The sequence below is a fragment of the Peromyscus californicus genome, unplaced genomic scaffold (assembly GCF_007827085.1).
Source record: "Peromyscus californicus insignis strain IS unplaced genomic scaffold, ASM782708v3 Scaffold_11__1_contigs__length_118956290, whole genome shotgun sequence".
NCBI lineage: Eukaryota > Metazoa > Chordata > Mammalia > Rodentia > Cricetidae > Peromyscus > Peromyscus californicus.
Genome location: NW_026294402.1, coordinates 48,840,679 through 48,859,697, shown reverse-complemented (window position 1 = coordinate 48,859,697; position 19,019 = coordinate 48,840,679). Strand labels below are relative to the sequence as shown.

Sequence of the window (19,019 nt, the reverse complement as noted above, 5' to 3'; positions counted from 1 at the left end):
ATTCAGAGAAGGTTGGCATTTCATTGTAGGATGCCCGGAGTTAAGCTGTGTTACAAACCCTTCCATCAAATACTGTATTTGATGAAAGGATGTTAAAGTCTTTTAACTGTAATTGTGAGTTTGTGTATTTTTCCTTTCTATTTCTAAGTTTTACCTCATGTAATTAAAAAGTCTGTTGTTTGTTTGTTTTTAGTGCATATATATCTAATTTGAAGTCAAGGTGTCAAAGATCAGCAAGCCTTCTCAGGCTTTTGGGAGGATCCTTTCTTGCTTGTCCTAGGTCCTGGTAGCTTGGGGAAGACTGCCTTCTGCTGCTGATTTTTGTCTCTGCCTCCCCTCAGCAGTTCCATTTATTGCATACCAGGAACTGCTCAACTCCTTTGAGTCTTTAGACTCCTGAGCCACTTGAGTTTCAGAGCTGCAGGATACAAGGATTCTGGGGTTTGCTTTTCTAAAACACATAGAGTACAGAGATTTGCGTTTATTTCTGTCTGAACTAGTGTAACATATTCTGTAAAATTTCTGTCATTTTCTGCTTTTCCCCTTTTTTTTTTTTTTTTTTTTTTTTTTGGTTTTTCGAGACAGGGTTTCTCTGTGTAGCTTTGCGCCTTTCCTGGAACTCACTTGGTAGCCCAGGCTGGCCTCGAACTCACAGAGATCCGCCTGGCTCTGCCTCCCGAGTACTGGGATTAAAGGCGTGCGCCACCACCGCCCGGCTTGCTTTTCCTTTTTTTTTGTAAGTTTCCCATACTACTTCCTCTACTAATCCTGAGTCAGTAACAAGAAGTTGGCATGTGCTTTCTTATCCCTCAGAATTGGACTTTTAGCCAGTGCTGAGTAAAGGCCAGCTCACCACTCCCCCACATCCTACCATAACAGACTCTGAAAAGATCTGAATATTTTTCTGTAGATGGAGAGGTAGATCTAGGGGCACTGAAAAATGTTGGGCAGGGAAGTGAAGTGTGATGATTTATAGTGGGTGTGCACTGGAAATAGGGTGGGAGCAAGGAGTCTGAGGCCAACTAACCTGGGTTAAACTGACTAGAGGTAGAGGTGTAATTTGTTAGAAACCAGGAGAGAACAGACTCAGTAGTTGGTTAAATGTGGACACAAAGAGACGATGCTGAGGCTTCTAATGTGGTCAAGATTCTGGTGTGGCAAGATACTTGGAAGGTATTTATGATTCAATTGAGGGACATATTGAGTGTGAGATGACTGCAATTTTAGGTTTCTAAGTGTGGCTTAGATCATTGTTTGATAGATAATTGGAAATAAATTAGCAAGGCCTGGGGGATGTGGTGGTGCACTGTTCATCCCAGCAGTTGGGAGGCAGAGGTAGATAGATCTTTGTGAGTTTAAGGTCAGCATGGTGTATATAGTGAGTTCCAGGGGAGCCAGGGCTATGAAGAGAGACCCTGTACAATCCCCACTCCTCAAGTAGCAGTGTTCTGTATTATATAGCAGTGGATATTTGGAATTAAGTATTATAAAGACATTACTGGACGTTACTAGATTGGTGCAGGCATTGGTAAATGTCCATATGTGTACCCATAATTATCAAGAAAAGATTTCTGTTCAGCCAACTGTTTATAAAGACATTTTTAAAATATTAAAAATTTTAATATTAAGTTATAATTTTATCTGAATATCAGTTATTTTAGTACCTAAAATATAAACTTTTGAATGTCTTTGACAATGATGCTAGATTTATTCATTTATCAAGTACATAGGAGCACTTAGGGATGACTATGATTAAAAAAGAGAGGTTGGAAATAGAGTGGTTTAGTACATACTTGTGTTACTAAAAGCTTTTAGAGTAGGAACTATGTAACATGTAATTTTTCTCACTCATTAATTCATTGATTTATTAATCTACCAATATTTAATTTTCATCAGTGACCCACTATGCATAAATTAGGTCACAATGAAAGAATAGATGTGCATATTGTGCCAGATGCTAAGAGTATTAAAATGAATAGAAGCCGGGTGGTGGCGGCACATGCCTTTTTATTCCAGCACTGGCAGAGCCAGGCGGATCTCTGTGAGTTCTGAGGCCAGCCTGATCTACAGAGCGAGATCCAGGACAGGCACCAAAAGTACACAGAGAAACCCTGTCTCAAAAAACCAAAAAAAAAAAAAAAAAAAAAAAATAGAAATAGTTTCAACCCTCAAGGTATGTCTGTGAGGCTTATAAATAGGTATATTTAGCATGTAATGACTGGCAAGAAAAGGCCATCACGGGATTTGAAGCTAAGTTGGCCTTCGTGTAGGCAGCTCCTTGAATTTATTGATCTGTCCATTCTTCTACAAACGTAAGACAGAGCCTGAAGAATGGTGTACAAGGCTGCAAGTTAAGTTGCAAGCTTCAAAAATAGTGACAGCAAGCTCTCATCCAATGGTCACTGTGTGTCAGCTCCGGTTCTGCATGTTTCACGTACAGTTACTCATTTAATCATTCCAACAAGCCCAACAGGAAGGTAACACTGTCATTCACACTTTAGAACTGAGGAGACGGAAGTGTTGGATGGCCCCTCTTCCTCTGGAAACTCCAAATAGAATCCCTTTCCTCACCTCCATGAGCTTTTAGAGGACATCTGCATTTCTTGGCTTCTGACCTCTTTTCTCCATCTTGGAAGTCTGTCAGTCTGAGCTGTCTCCCCTTGTTCCATCTCCTTCTCGAAATCTGCCTCTCCTGGCTCCCTCAGTAAGACCTAGAGACTGCAGTGGCCTGCAGGAGTGATCTAGGGTGATCTCCCCACCTCCAATCTTGAAGCCGTCTTCATCTGCAGAAGTCTCTTCATGGAATAATGTATTGGCAGAGAGGAATTAGGATGTGTGCAACCTTGAGGGTAAGGGGCCTGTTATCCTGGTTATCAAGGGGGCTAATCGCACTGTTAAAACGGGATGTGAAAAGTAACTGAAGTACTGTTAGATTTTAAAGTTTTAAGCTTTCAAAGGAAATTGTGAGACAAGTCTCACATAGCCAAGACTGACCGTGAACTACTGCTCCTTTCGCCTCTACACCCCCCCACCTCCCACCCCCCACCCCGCCAACTGCTGGAATTATAGGCATGTGTCACCACAACTTGCTTATGCTAAACATTTAAGGAAAGTTTCATTATGTTTATAAAAAGCTGCCACTTTTTTTGCTCTTTAAAAATTTTTTTAACTGAAAATAGATTTTAAATAGAATATATTCTATGTTTTCCTGTCTCTCAGTTCCTCCCAGACCTTCCCTACTTCCCCACCCACCCAAATCCACATGTTTCTTTCTCTTATTAGTATACAAACAGACATCTAACATATAATAAGAACAAACAAATAAGGATAGGTCAAAACAAACAGAAGGAAAGAGCCAAAGAAAAAGCGTAAGAAACACATAGATGCAGGGATACACACATTCACACAAAAATACCATTAAAACAAAACTGGAAAAAACAAAACAAAACAAAACTGGAAACCATAATATGTATGCAGAGGGACTTGTAAGGTTAAAAAAAATCCCTGAGATAAAGAACTTCCAGAAGTATTATTGAGTTTGTTTTGTGTTGTCCATCTACTGCTGGGCATGAGGCCTGGCCCTGAGAGTGGTTTGTATCCCCTGTGAAACTTGGAGAAAACTAGTTTTTCCTTTGTGAGCAGTTATTCATTAGAGATGGCTTCTGGGTTAGGGATGTGGGCTTGTGTCCATTTCCCGTCTCATTGCTGGAACCTCATCATGCCCAGACCTGTGTAGGCCCTGAGCACGCTGCCACAGTCTCTGTGAGTTCATATGAGCATCGTTCCTGTTGTGTTTAGAAGGCCTGGTTTCCTTGGTGTCCTCCATCCCCTCTGGCTCTTATAGTCTTTCTGCCTTGTCTTCTGCAGAATTCCCTGAGTCATGAGGGGAGGAATTTGATGGAGACATCCCATTTAGGCCTGAGTGTTCCAGGGTCTCACTCTCTGCACATTGTCCAGCTGGGGGTCTATTTGTTTCCATCTGCTTCTCTGTATGGCTGAGCAAGGAAGTGGTCTATGAGTGCAGAAAGAAGGGTCATTAGGAGTCACTTTATTGCTGTGTTCATTCGGCAGAACAGTGGTGTTTGTTTTTTTCCTAGATCCCTAGGCTGTCTAGTCTCAGGTTCTTTGTCACTCGAGCAATGTTGTGGATGGGTTCCATCTCATGGAGTGAGCTTTAAATCCAGTCAGATGTTGGTTGGTCGCACAAGCTTTGTGCCACTGTTGAACAAAGCTGGGTTTGTGTTTCTTTCTCCTTTGGTAGTGTGTACCTTCCAGTACTGTGAACACTGGTCAGTGGGGATGAAGGCTATAGGTAGGCACCAGCTCGACTTTTCGACAGCAAGTTGTGTTATTTTCAGCAGTAGGGCCTTACTGTCAGTTTGTGGAGAGCTTGAAGTCCTTGTGACAGTTTCATTAGAAATAGGAGTAAGTGGAATGCAGTGTTGTAAATTTGTAAAGCCTGTAAATCACCTTGTGTCTGCATTTTCTGAAGCTGATTCACAATTTTTCTTAGTGCCACCTTACACATTTTTTCCTTTAAAAAATTAATTCATTTTTATTTTATGTGTATGTGTATTTTGAATGCATGTTATATATGTGAATGCCTGGTGCCCTTGGAGGCCAGAAGAAAGTATTGGATCCTCTGGAACTGGACTTACGGACAGTTGTGAGTTGCCTGCATGTGGGTGCTGAGAACTGAACTCAGGTCCTCTGCAAGAGCACCTGTGTCAGCCTACAGAAGTAGATGTGACCAAACAAGGCAGTTCTCTTCACTGATGATAATAAGCAAATAAGTTGATTGTGAAAACATTACTAATACTCTTATTTGGGGTGTGTGTAAACTTAAACTTTATATGATGTATTTTAACTAATTTTCTGGAAAAAAGGAGTGCATCTATACAATTTTAATTTTGCTTTCAGGATAATTAAGGCATTGTTGAATCCTGTATTTAAATTTTTATATATTTTTTATTATGGATTTTTTGCATGAGTTTTTATTTAAAAAAATACATTAATTAAAATATCCTTTATCTTGATCTTTTGTGTATGTGTGTGTGTGTTCTTGAAGTCTGTGCTTTATCTACATCAACCTAATTTTGGTGCTATCCTGCACTGTAAAATAAGTTTGCTGGTTAAGTGAAATTATTTCTACTACGAAATGAATCCCTTGGTTGTAGGTGAAGTTGAGTGGTATTCCTTACTGGTAGACTCCTTAGTTATAGTGTTGGTAGAGTGTTCTGAGCAGGGAAGATAAACCCTTAGCTGGAATTTGTATCTGTTCTTGTGAGAGCCTTGGCTATGTGTTGGAAATACCCACGGAGTTCATAGAATGAGTCATGATCAGATTGTCCCCTAGGCCAGCACATCAGTCTCTGAGTGGGATTGAGGAAGAGTTGGTGTGCAGCCAAGACTGAGAACCATCAACCACAGCAATAGTGTGTGTGTGTGTGTGTGTGTGTGTGTGTGTGTGTGTGTGTGTGTGTGTGTGTGTGTGTGTGTGTGTAAAATGAAACCCAGAGCCTTGTGTTTGCCTGGTAAGCACTCCACCATTGAGATATACCTCAGCCCTTGACTGGAACTCACTGTGCAGCCCAGGTTGCCCTTGAAATCCTGATCCTCCTACCTTAGCATCCTCAGTGCTGAAATTAGAGGCTTACTTCACTATGCCCTGTGTCTTAGAGTTCCTATTGCCATGACTAAAAGCGACTTAGGAAAGTAAGCATTTATTACATTTTACAGGTCTTAGGTCATATTTCATCACTGAGGGAAGTTAGGACAGGAACTTAAGACAGACACCTAGAGGCAGTAAGTGAAGCACAGTCATGGAGTAATGCTGCTTACTGGCTTATTCCTGATGGCTTGCTCAGCCTGCCTTTCTTATGTAACCCAGGATCACCTGCCTAGGGGTGGCACTGCCCTATAGGGCTGGGCCTTTTCACATCAATCATTAATCAAGAAAATACCCTACAGCCATGTCTAAAGGCCAATCTGATGGAGTCATTATCTCAATTGAGGTTTCTCTTCCCAAATAATTCTAGCTTGTGTCAAGTTGACAAGAATCTAATCAGGACATCCAGCTTATAGCAGCAACACCTTAAACTTTTGTATACACATGAATCTGGAGATACTGATGAAATGCTGATGCACAGTACACTTTAAAAAGTACTGTCTTGTTGCTATTGGTCTGTTGATGCTTTTTGAGGAGTAGTCTTTTTGTGCTAGAGAAATCCTGGCTTTTTAGCCTCACAGATTGTAGGCCACAGCTGAGCCCAGATTTCAGTGAATAACCCCAGCGGAATGTCAAAACCATTTGTACATGTTTGAGCTAAGACTTTAAATCCTGATTCTGGGTAAATGTACTCATGGATAAGTTCAGCCCTACTCAACCACTTAGTTTGTCTCTTGTGATTTAACCTCAGAATCTGTCCCAATACATGTTTTCTGGAATTCTACTGATACAAATCGGAAAGATCTCCCAAGTCCAGTGGATGCTCTTTCCTCTTAGAACTGACCTTAGGCTAAGCTGGATCTAAACTTTGTTATGTCAGGGAGAGACATTGGAGATGGGTGCTGAGGCATTTAGTTAAGTTATTGAAAGGTTTTTATTTAAAAGAGATGGCTTCTTGGTATGGGTTTTGAGGGAACTCCTCCCAGTATGAAGTTTGGGAAGTTTTAAGAAACCCAGAAGTTAGCTTCATGTTTTAATTCTAACATTGTCATCTTGAGACAGTCCCACTTGTCATTCATAACCCCAGTATTCCATTTGGAGAGTTGTATTTTCAAATGGCACTACACATCCATATGCCATCCACTCAGGCATTGGGCTAGGTCCTTAGCCATATTTGTCTTGATGAACACATTGAAATGGCTAGCTGCTTTGAAGTTAGAGTACTTACGTAAATATTGTCAGTTTTTCTAACTTCTTTACTTTAAAAACAGAATGGAAAGTTGATGTATTTCTTTGAATATATTGTCATTGTCAATCAGTGATTATTGGGGGGGGGCTTTAATGTCTGTGATGCTGTTTCATATTGACAGAGTGGTAATTTTGTTGATCATTGACATTTTTCATTTGTTGTTTACAGAAACTGATTGGAGAAGTGTTTAACATTGTGAGTCAACAGTCTACTGCTCGACCAGGCTGCATTATTGAACTTGATGCAATAACTGACCAAGTAAAAACAAGCTTTCAAATTGGTGATGTTGTGTGCTCTTTGATTCTCTTCATTTCACAGTGTTTTCTTTCTTTCTTTTTTTTTTTTAAATCAAATGCTTTAATACAGTACAATCCAAAGATAAAGTAATTTGATACTTACATGCTGAGGGGCGAGAATATGAAAATTTTGTTTTACATGGTTAAACCATTTATGTTTTTTTCCTCTTTTATCTGTGGGGTTTATTATTTATTTATTTATTTTCCTATTATCAGCTTGATACAGTATAAATTCTTATCCTAATAGTGAAATGTTTCATTGAGGCTTGCCCAGTAATTGGTAAAACCAAAACTTATTATAAGCCACAGTCATCCTAGGGTCTCCCCTGCTATGTAGCCTCCCTGGTTCTGTGGGTTGCAGTCTGATTGTTCTTTGCTTTATATCTAGAATCCACTTATGAGTGAGTACATACATGTTTGTCCTTTTGGGTTTGGGTTACCTCACTCAGGATGATATTTTCTAGTTCCATCCATTTGCCTGCAAATTTCATGCTGTCATTGTTTTTCTCTGCTGAGTAGTACTCCATTGTGTATATGTACCACATTTTCTTAATCCATTCTTCAGTTGACAGGCATCTAGGTTGTTTCCAGGTTCTGGCTATTACAAATAGTGCTGCTGTGAACATAGCTGAGCATGTATCTTTGTGGTATGACTGAGCATTCCTTGGGTATATGCCCAAGAGTAGTATGGCTGGGTCTTGAGGTAGATCGATTCCCAATTTTCTGAGAAACTTCCATACTAATTTCCACAGTGGTTGTACAAGTTTGCATTCCCACTAACAGTGGAGGAGTGTTCCCTTTGCTCCACATCCTCTCCAACATTGACTGTCATTAGTGTTTTTGATCATAGCCATTCTGACAGGTGTAAGGTGGTATCTCAGAGTCATTTTGATTTGCATTTCCCTGATGACCAAGGATGTTGAGCATTTCTTTAAATGTCTTTCAGCCATTTGTGATTCTTCTTTTGAGAATTCTGTTTAGCTCTTTAGCCCATTTTTCAATTGGATTGTTCAGTATTTTGATATCTAGTTTCTTGAGTTCTTTATATACTTTGGAGATCAGTCCTCTGTCAGATGTGGGGTTGGTGAAGGTCTTTCCCATTCTGTAGGCTATCTTTTTGTCTTATTGACCATGTCTTTTGCCCTATAAAAGCTTCTCAGTTTCAAGAGGTCCCATTTATTTGTGGGAGCCCGTTCTCGGGTTCCTCATGGCTTTACCCAGCAGGTCCGCATAGAGGATGATTAGGACCACGGGCCTGAGTGCAGGTGTCTGGGATGGTCTGTACTTGACTGTGCTGGGGGAGGAGGTCTTTTGCTCCACCCCTTGGGGTCTCTATAAAAACCCTGGGGCAAAGACAGTCGGGGCCCGTTGGAATAGGTTCCAGGCCCTCTCGAGGCTATCCTTTATTTTCTATCTGTCTATCTCCGCAAGATTCTCCGCAATAAATCCTTCTATCTAATATTTCCTGCTGCTCGCACTCAAGAAAACTCTGGGGAACTGTAGGGGTGGTTGGGTAAACGCCCCACATTTATTAATTGTTGTACTCAGTGTCTGTGCTGTTGGTGTTATATTTAGGAAGTGATCTGCTGGAAGTGATCTGCTGTGCCAATGCGTTCAAGAGTACTTCCTACTTTCTCTTCTATTAAGTTTAGTGTAACTGGATTTACGTTGAAGTCTTTGATCCACTTGGACTTGAGTTTTGTGCATGGTGACAGATATGGATCTATTTATAATCTTTTACATATTGACATCCAGTTATGCCAGCACCATTTATTGAAGATACTTTCTTTTTTCCATTGTATAGTTTTGGCTTCTTTGTCAACAATCAGGTGTTCATATGTGTGTGGATTAATGTCAGGGTCTTCAATTCTATTCCATTGGTCTGTATGTCGGTTTTTATACCAGTACCAAGCTGTTTTTACTACTATACCTCTATAGTAGAGCTTGAAGTCAGGGATGGTGATGCCTCCAGAGGTTGCTTTATTATACAGGATTCTTTTAGCTATCCTGGGTCTTTTGTTGTTGTTGAAATCTAACTTTAAGGCATGGTGGTCCGATAAGATACAGGTTATTCCAATGTTTTTGTATCTGTTGAGATTTGCTTTGTGACCAAGCATGTGGTCAATTTTTGAGAAGGTTCCATGGGGTGCTGAGAAAAAGGTATATTCTTTTGTGTTAGGATGGAATGTTCTGTAGATATCTATTAAGTCCATTTGAGTCATAACATCTGTTAGGTCCTTTATTTCTTTGTTAAGTTTCAGTCTGGTAGATCTGTCTTTTGGTGAGAGTGGTGTGTTGAAATATACACTAATAATGTGTTGGTTTTGATGTATAACTTAAGCTTTAGTAATGTTTCTTTTATGAATGTGGGTGCCTTTGTATTTGGGGCATAAATGTTCAGAATCGAGACTTCATCTTGGTGGATTTTTCCTGTGATAAATATGTATTGTCCATCCTGATCTCTTTCCATTGATTTTAGTTTGACGTCTATTTTATTAGATGTTAGGATAGCTACACCAGCTTGCTTCTTAGGTCCATTTGATTGGAAAGCCTTTTCCCAGCCCTTTACTCTGAGTTAGTGTCTGTCTGTCTTTGAAGTTAAGGTGTGTTTCTTGTATGCAGCAGAAGGATGGATCCTGTTTTCTTATCCATTCTGTTAGTCTGTGTCTTTTTTATAGGTGAGTTGAGACCATTGGTATTAATGGATATTAATGATCAGTGATTGTTAATTCCTGGGTTTTTTTTTTTTTTGTGGTAGTGTTGCGTTTTCCTTCTTTGGTGTGAGGTTATCTATTGCCTGAGTTTTCATGGGTGTGTTTAGCTTCTTTAGTTTGGATTTTTCCTTCTAGTGCTTTCTGTAGGGCTGGATTTGTGAATAGGTATTGTTTAAATCTGGTTTTATCATGGAATATTTTGTTTACTCCGTCTATGGTGATTGAGAGTTTTGTTGGGTATAATAGTCTGGGTTGACATCCGTGGTCTCTTAGTGTCTGCATAACATTTGTCCAGGACCTTCTAGCTTTCATAGTCTCTATTGAGAAGTCTGGTGTTATTCTGATGGGTCTGCCTTTATATGTTACTTGGTCTTTTTCCTTTGTGGCTCTTAATATTTTTTCTTTGTTCTGTATGTTTAGTGTTTTGATTATTATGTGGTGAGGGGACTTTTTTTTTTTTTTTTTTTTTGGATCCAGCCTATTCAGTGTTCTGTAAGTTTCTTGTATCTTCATAGGTATTTCTTTCTTTAGGTTAGGAAAGTTTTCTTCTATGATTTTGTTGAATATATTTTCTGTGCCTTTGAGTTGGTATTCTTCTCTTTCTTCTATCCCTATGATTTTTAGGTTTGGTGACCCAAATTTCTTGGATGTTTTGTGTTACGACTTTTTTGTCTTTAGTGTTTTCTTTGACTGACAATCTCTTTTCTCTATTGTGTCCTCAGTGTCAGAGATTCTGTTCCATCTCTTGCATTTGGTTGGCTATACTTGCTTCTGTAGTTCCTGTTCGTTTAGTCAGGTTTTCTATTTCCAGCATTCCCTCAGTTTGTGTTTTCTTTATTGTCTCAATTTCAATTTTCAAATCTTGAATTGTTTCCTTCATCTGTTTAATTACTTTTTCTTGGCTTTCTTTGATTTCTTCCAATTTTTTTGTTTGTTTTTTCTTCCATTTCTTTAAGGGAATTTTTATTTCCTCTTTAAGGGAGTTTTTCATTTCCTCTTTAAGGGCCTCTATCATCTTTTAAAGTCATTTTTAGGATTGATTTCTTCTGCTTCATCTGCCTTGGTATGTTCAGGTCTTGCAGGTGTAGGATCACTAGGTTCTGATGTTGTCATATAGGTCTTTATGTTGTTGCCTGTATTTTTGCATTGGCATCTACTCATCTCTTCCTCTGCTCGGAGCAGGCAGTGTCTGTGTCTGAAGGTGCCTCTCTTGTTCTAATTGATAGTCTTGGTCCACTTGGGTTTCACAGGATTGGCAGCTGGGCCCTGGGTTGGCCTCAAGACAGAGTGTTCGGATCCGTTCTGGTCGCTCTGGTCGCGAGTCCCATGGAGATGACTCCTTCCCCGGGTGCTGGGATTAAAGGCGTCCCTGTTCAAAGCTCTTAATCTCCTTGTTTTCACTAACTCCTCAGCGGGTAATAGCTCAGTTTCTGGTCTTTATTAAGACCACATCTCTGCCACTGCTCTGCTAGTGACTACCAAAGTGTGTGTGTGTGTGTGTGTGTGTGTGTGTGTGTGTGTGTGTGTGTGTGTGAGAGAGAGAGAGAGAGAGAGAGAGAGAGAGAGAGAGAGAGAGAGAGAGAGAGAGAGAGAGACTATTAATGATTTAGGGGTTCCTGCCTCTAATTGGCTTGTACCTGTGTCTTTATCTCTTATTTGAAGGAGTTTGATTCAGTCAGGGAAACTCTGCCCCAGTGTCCACGTGCTGAGGGCGGATACAATGCAGCTGTGTAGAGGCTCCAGCTATGGTTTCTTTTTCCATGTTAGCTTCCATTTTACTCTGTAGGGAATACACAGCATTTACTTGCTGGGCCTCAGTCTGGGTATCTTTAGGAGATCCATTCATGCAGATGAAAGTAGCCTCAGCATGTACATTTACTTTCTATTCACAGCCCTTTGTGTAGTCAGGCTTCCTTCCTCTCTACCGCCTACCTGGGGGAAGAGGATAAATGGTAAGGGCCATTTATCCTTATAATGTTTATTTCTTCAGGGTCATGTTCCTGGACTGAGACAGAGTTAGCACAACCATTTAAACCTTAAAGAGTACTTTGAGCAAGTAGCCACACTTTTAAAACAAAACAAAATGAAAAATAAGACAAGTATAGAGTTACTCATAATTTTTCCACAGGGCTTGCATTCTTAAGGGAAACGAAGATACTTCTTATGTGGAGAAATGACCACATCAGCTTTTGGTAACAGAAATGGGGCTGTGAGACTCGAGTTACCAATGAGGCCTCCAAGGAGGTTGTGATTCTCTGTGCTCAAGCTGCCTTACTGTGCTTTCTGTTGAGCTCCATATCTCTGGTTCCTACTCCAGAGAGGTCCAGAAGAGTGCATCCCCACATCGGGCCCCTTTGCTCTCTTCCCGGGGTGTCGGTGTGGTCCACTCTCACCCCGGGTTCTCTTTACATTTACACCAGATTGTTTCCCATCTGCTTCTGATTTTCAGTAACACAGGGTGGTAAAGTGAATGTTTGTAAATCTCAGAGTTCAAAACTCAGTCTAGGTTTGTCGCAGTATGTCTTCTGATCTCCCTGTCTCCCCCGCCTCCTCTTTCCCTGCCCTCCCTCGCTTTCTCGTATCTATCGATATTTCTCTCAGTTCCTTCCTCCCTGATTTAACCCGCTTTTCCCCTCTCCTTCCCTGTTTGTTTTTTTGTTTGTTTTTGAGGCAGCTGGCTGGACTCACCACTACCTCCACCTCTGGAGTGCTGTGATTACAAGCTTGCACTGCCCTGGCTTGTGTGGTCTTCGAGTTCTGTACTCAGGAAGGCATTACCCTTCTTCATTTGTTCTTTTCCCTTGGGAAGATGACCTTATGTTCTAAAGAGATTGTATTCTTTTATACTTGGAGAGACAAAAATGCTCCGATTTTTGATACATATTTTATGGCTTAACCTAATATTATAGTCCTATTATTTCACTGTGTGTAAGGAGACTGATTTCCCTGAATTTTTAAGATTACACTCTGTTCATTCAGCGCCAAGCTAATCAGAGCTCCTTTCTGCAAGGTTGTCATCCAACAGTCTCAACACTTCCATTCCCTTGCTTGAATCTAGCCTTCCTTGCATTTCAGTTCACCAGGTGGTTCTAGGTGTCTTTGTGATTGCTTCTATTCTCTATGTGGTGCGGAAGCATAGCCATGCAGCATATCTCTAGTTGTGCATTTCATAGGTCCTTCTGTTGACCCTCTACACTGCTGTGTAAATGTATTCTGCAGATTGGCATACACTGTAAACAGGTTCTCTCACAATCCCCACTAAATAGTCCACAGGGGTACTTCGAGAACCTTTCTCAGGTTTTAGTGTTTGTTGGTGGAGCTCTCAGAAATCTGCTGGTTGTCTGTTAGTCCAGTGAGCATAGCCCTCTCTAGCTCTCCTATCAGGGCTGAAGGTGGTTCAAGTCATTTAACTACATTTATATATTTTTTTAGTGTTTTTCAAAGATGTATTCTTACTATTTTTAATTATGTGTAGGTGTGTGTATCTGATTCTGGATACGTACATGGGAGTGTTGGTGCCCTAGGAGACCAGAAGTTTCCATCCCCTGGAGCTGGAGTCCCAGTTGTGTGCCCCGTGCCCTGGGTTCTGGAAACTGCACCTGGTCTTAAGCTCTGAGCTAGCTTCCCAGCTCCGGTGTCTGTCTGAGACACAGACTCCAGAGATGCGCTGTCTTGCCAGTAGCTGTGCTATCTTGAAAGTACTTTTTTTTTTTAAATTCAAGGAAGTCTTAGTAACTTTTTCCCTGCTGTTTTTTTTTTTCTAGCTAGATTGAGAATAGACATTATAGAGAGATGTGTGTGTGTGTGTGTGTGTGTGTGTGTGTGTGTGTGTGTGTGTGTGTGTGTGTGTGTGTGTGTATTGTGGGGAGGTAGGGAATGCAGGATAAGGAATTTCAAAGATGAAAAACTTTCATTTATCTCATTTGCAGTGTGGCTCAAATACACAGCTACTGCATGTGTTTCAAGAAGACTTCATTATTGGATATAAACCACATAAAGAAGATACGGAGAAAAAGGAAAAGGAAACAGAAATATTTTTTCAGCCATCACAAGGTATGGTTTTTTTTTTTTTTTAGGTTTTTCGAGGTATGTTTTTTAAGGGTAGGTGTTTTTTAGCTGATGAAGTGGACTGACTCACTGCCATTCCAGAATTGCCTAAAATAAACAGTGAAGTCTCATCTGGGGAAAAAGAAAGTGCATTTGCTCGTTTTTAATAACTAAGAACTCTCCCAGCTTTCTTCATGTGTGGGGGTCCTAAGGCGGTCCCTCAGGCTTTCAGCGCATACAGCAGTCATCTGTCAGATGCCTGTGAGTCAGTGTGGGGAGATGGCACGTTGGTTAAGTGCACTTGCTGCTCTTCCGGAGGACCCACCTTTGGTTCCCAGTGCCCTTTGTTTGAAAGAAAATGGTCTTCTATAAGATCTTTAGAAAACAAACAGTATAATGTTTAGTTTCAACTTCAGAATTTAGCATCAAGTATTTCTTTTAGAAATTATGATTTTGTGTATATAGCAGCTATGCTGTATTAAAACAAAAAGGCATGCCCTGCTCTTAAAAATTCATTCTCTATAATGAGTACCATTTTAGTTTACAAATGGTTTCCAAATAATTATTCCCCTTTGATGTATTTCTTATACCTCTGTCAAATTAGCAAAAAAAAAAATTTTTTTTCTGTATGCGTCTTGAAGTTTTTCCTCTTTTGTGTGTAAAGTTTCTCTTTGGTTTTTCTCCCACTTTTATAACTTTTCTTAGAGACTTCATGTGCATATTTTTCTCATCCATGCTTCTTCCTTATTTTTGTATTTCTTTTTAGCTTTTTAAAGAAATTAAAAAATCACCTTTCTTTTATGTATATGGGTGTTTTGCCTGTATGTATGTCTGTGCACCAAGTGTGTGCCTTGTGCATCTGGAGGTGAGAAGAGAGCATTGGGTCCCCAGGGACTGGAGTTAAGGGTAGTTGTAAGCTGCCATGTAGGTGTTCTTCTGGAAAAGCAGCTGGCTTAGCTAGGATTTCTGTTACTTTAATGAACACCATGACCAAAAGTAAGTTGGAGAGGAAAGGGTTTATTTGACTTACACTTCCACATCAGAGTTTATCACCGAAGGAAGTCAGGACAGGAACTCTAGCACAGCAGGAACCTGGAGGCAAGACCTGATGCAAAGGCCACAGAGGGGTGCTGCTTATTGGCTTGCCCCTCATAGCTTGCTTAGCCTGCTTTCTTATAGGACCCAGGACCACCAACCCAGGGATGGAAGCAGGCACCCTGGACTGGACCCTCTCCCATCAATCACTGATTAAGAAAATACCCAACAGCTGGATCTTTTTGTTTGTTTGTTTTTCTTTTTTGAGATGGAGTTTCTCTGTGTAACAGCCCTAGCTATCCTGGAACTTGCTTTGTAGACAAGGCTGCCTTGAACTTAGAGATTCACCTGCCTCTGCCTCCTGAGTGCTGGGATTAAAGGCATGTGCCACCGCCACCCAGCTCCAACAGCTGGATCTTATGGAGACATTATTTCAATTGAGCCTCCCTCCTCTCTGATGACTCCAGCTTATGTCAAGTTGACATAAAACTACCCAGTACAGCAGCCAGAGCTCGTAACCACTGAGCCATCTCTTCAGCCCCCTACTTGCATTTCTAAAGGTGATATTTTTGCTTACATTCTCAAGCTAGAGAAATAAAAATTCTCAGAATCATAATAAGTAGTTTATGTATTATTTCCTAAAATACTGGTATTTTTGTTTGTGTTTTAATTTGTTTGAATCCATATACAAAGTAGATTCCCATATTTGTGTGAACATGTGCGATGGGGACCAAATTCAGGTACTCATACTTAGATGACAAGCACTTACCAACTAAGCCACCTCCCCCTGCCTGAAAGTTTTCATTTTAAAAGAAAGTTTGTATTGTTCAATGTAGATCTCATTTTCACGTAGAAAGAATACAGCTGTTAATGGGAAAAATGTATCCACACATGAAATTCCTCCACGTTTCTCTCTGCCTTTACCACTACCTCCCTCTCAATTACTTACTAATTTTTAAAAATGTTATTTCATGTAAGAAAAGCAGTATAACAGGATAAAATGTTTCTTATATTTATTTATTATTTATTGTGTGTATGTGTGAGCATGGGTCTGTGTGTCATGGTGTGCATGTGGAGGTCAGAGGACCACCTGTGTTCTGGTGATTAAACTCTTCAGGCTTGGCAGCAAGCTCCCTTACCCCATCCATCTCACTGACCTTCACATTAAATTTTCAGTGCCTGACTGATGGCCCATCTTTGGATTCTTTTTGGGTTGGCCTTTATGTTTAGTAAATTTTAAATTTTACTTATTATTGTGTATCTGTGAGAGCATGATGTGAGTTTGTAGGTGTACATGCGAAAGAGTATAGCTTTGTGGAGTCAGGTCTTTCCTGCCACCTTTTCATGGCTCCTGGGAATTGAACTAGGGAAGCCAGGCTTATGTGACAAGCTCCTTTACCCATTGAGCCATCTTACTGACCTCTGTGGACATTTGACAGAGGCAGTTAGTTTTGAGAGCTCTGTAGCTTTTGACATAAAAATTACATTAAAATGAATTCTTCCTGTATGAGTCTATTTTCTGTAATAGCCCAGTACCATAGACTATATAAGTGATAAAGAAGAGAGATTTTAGCTGTGATTTTTGTTCTGAGGTAGAAAGACTGTATCTGATGATAGCAGAGTCCTAGGGGCAGCTCAGAATATCACATAGGGAGAGAGAGGGAGCAAACCTCTTCTCTCCCCCTCTTAGAAAGCCACAGTACGCAACCACTGTGGCTCCACCCTGATGTCCTTATCTAATCCTCTCGCCTGCTAAAGACCCCACCTCTAAATACTACATTCAGATAGTGTTTCTACCTTCTTAATACCTTAGTACAGTGGCAATTAAGTCAACAAGAGTTTTAGAAAGGACAAATCATATTTAAGTAATCACATTTTGCTTTCTTTCCAACTTCTGTGCATATCAAGAGGTACTTTTTTATCTTTAAAAATGTTTTTACAATCCTACAGAAAAAACATTAATCATTCTTTTCCCCTTTGAACAATAGGATATCGCCCACCACCATTTTCAGAAAAATTCTTTTTAGTAGTCATTGAGAAGGACAGCAATAATAACTCTATTCTCCATATGTGGCACCTTCATCTTAAATCTGTACAAGCATGTTTAGGTAAGTAATTATGTTATACAGAGATGATGTAAAAGAAAGACATTTTATAGTAAATACTTTAGATCGGTTGATTCTTTAAAATGAAGCAGTGAACTATAAATTGAACTGATGAATGAGAGTAGGAATCTCTGCCAAGCTTTTTTAATTTAATTATTTTTATTTTACTATTTTGATATGGGGGTCTTATGATATAGCCCAGGCTGTTTTAAAGCCCAGCCCGAGATCCTTAGTCTCCTGAGTGTTAGGTTTGGAAGAATTGTAAACCATGCTGAGCTTCTGAAACTGACTGACTGACCCTACAAATAAACCAGTTTGTGGGTACATTAGATGCACTGGAAATAAAAAAAAAAAAGGTTGACTGAGTTATTTTTAGTTAACATTTATTGAGTGCTTGCTGCCTGTTTGTGGATGCCAGGTCTTGAAGTGAGCCCCGCTGGTAGGATCAGTGAGGTCCATTTTTGTAGACTTTCACTGCTCTCTGAATGCTGTGCAGCAGCTGAGCATTATGGGAAATAGTTGCTGTTGGGCAAAATATAATTGAACACCTACCTGAAGTTAACATTGAGAAAAACAGTAGTTTGGATGATAAATTATTCCACACATGCTTAACTAAACATACTTAGATTATTTATGAAGCAAAATAATGAATTTTTTTTGGGGGGGGCGTCTAGTGCTACATTTGGCACTCAATGTCTTTTAGCTAGGCGAGGACGTTATCAGTGAGCTATATTCACAGGCCAGTTTTCTTTTTGTTTCTTTGGTTTTGAGGCACAATCTCATTATATAGCCGAGGATAGCCATGAGCCCACTCTGTAGTCTATATTGGGAGTTTTATTTTTTGTTGTTTTTTTTTTAAACTTTGCTTTCTGAGAAATAATTGTTAAATAAAGAATTGCACGAACAGCCATATCATGTTGACTCTACTGTTGTGGATAATATGATATTTTACATATTTTTGTCTTTAATTTACATATGATAGCTATTTTGTGGATTACAGTGTGACATTTCAATATACGATGCTGTGTGTAATCTTTGATTCAGTGTAACTGGCCTATCATCTCAGACATTTGTTATTTCATTGTCAAAGTATTATTTCTGATAATTACATTACTAACCAGTTTTATAAACATGAAATAAGTGCCTTTACCTACTAAACAATCTCACTATCCCACTGGGTTGCTTATTAAAAGTACAGATTACTGAGATCTGTCCCAAGTTGATATAAGTGTCTCTGGGGTTAGACATGAGAGTTTGTGTGTTAGTGCCTTCCTTGGGCCTTTAGTGGATTTAAGGCTTAGGAATACTGTACTATGTAACTTAGGGTTTTAGAGCTCATATGTTGTGGTTCCCCCCTGACATGTCCATATGGACATGGTGAGAAAGAACCAAATAGTTTAAGAATATATTTTCTCAAGGTAACCCATAAGGAGTCTGAAAATTGTCTCCTAAGAGGTGGAAGTACTTCCAAGAAGCTGCGTTTCTTAGATGATAAGAAAATATCCTCTCTCGTGTGTGGTGGTGATAATGCATCTCAAATGTTTTTGCATAGCCAAAGCTGCAGAAGGGATCTCCTCTGACAGCCTGCTCTCAGTGCCTGGACAGAAGAAGGTGGACTCTTCTCCAGAAACCTGCCCTGCTGTGAGCTCCATGCCACACTCTTCGTCAATTGCCAATCTTCAGACTGCTAGTAAACTCATTCTGAGTTCCAGACTGGTATACAGTCAGCCTCTGGATCTGCCGAAAGCTGTCGAAGTGATAAGAGCAACACCTTCAGCAGGTAGTATTCTTGGGACTGGGCAGTGGTAGCTCAGAGTGCTGTCTTCTAATGTGTGTGCTACAGTGACATTGCATGTTTTTGTTAATAATAATTTTTAATGATAAATTCAATTTTCTGGCTCTCCC

General features: G+C 40.0%; 1 protein-coding gene across 4 annotated transcripts in view; it reads left to right on the top strand.

The window, feature by feature from the left end:
- The window catches only part of Dmxl2 (Dmx like 2), a 129,457-nt gene that overhangs the window by 59,145 nt on the left and 51,293 nt on the right, over positions 1 to 19,019 (top strand). For all 4 annotated transcript variants that reach the window (XM_052760576.1, XM_052760596.1, XM_052760568.1 and 1 more), the window contains exons 14-17: positions 7,086 to 7,175; positions 13,857 to 13,980; positions 16,998 to 17,117; positions 18,667 to 18,894. In XM_052760576.1, the coding sequence (XP_052616536.1) occupies positions 7,086 to 7,175; positions 13,857 to 13,980; positions 16,998 to 17,117; positions 18,667 to 18,894 (562 nt within the window). The remainder of the gene's footprint in view (positions 1 to 7,085; positions 7,176 to 13,856; positions 13,981 to 16,997; positions 17,118 to 18,666; positions 18,895 to 19,019) is intronic.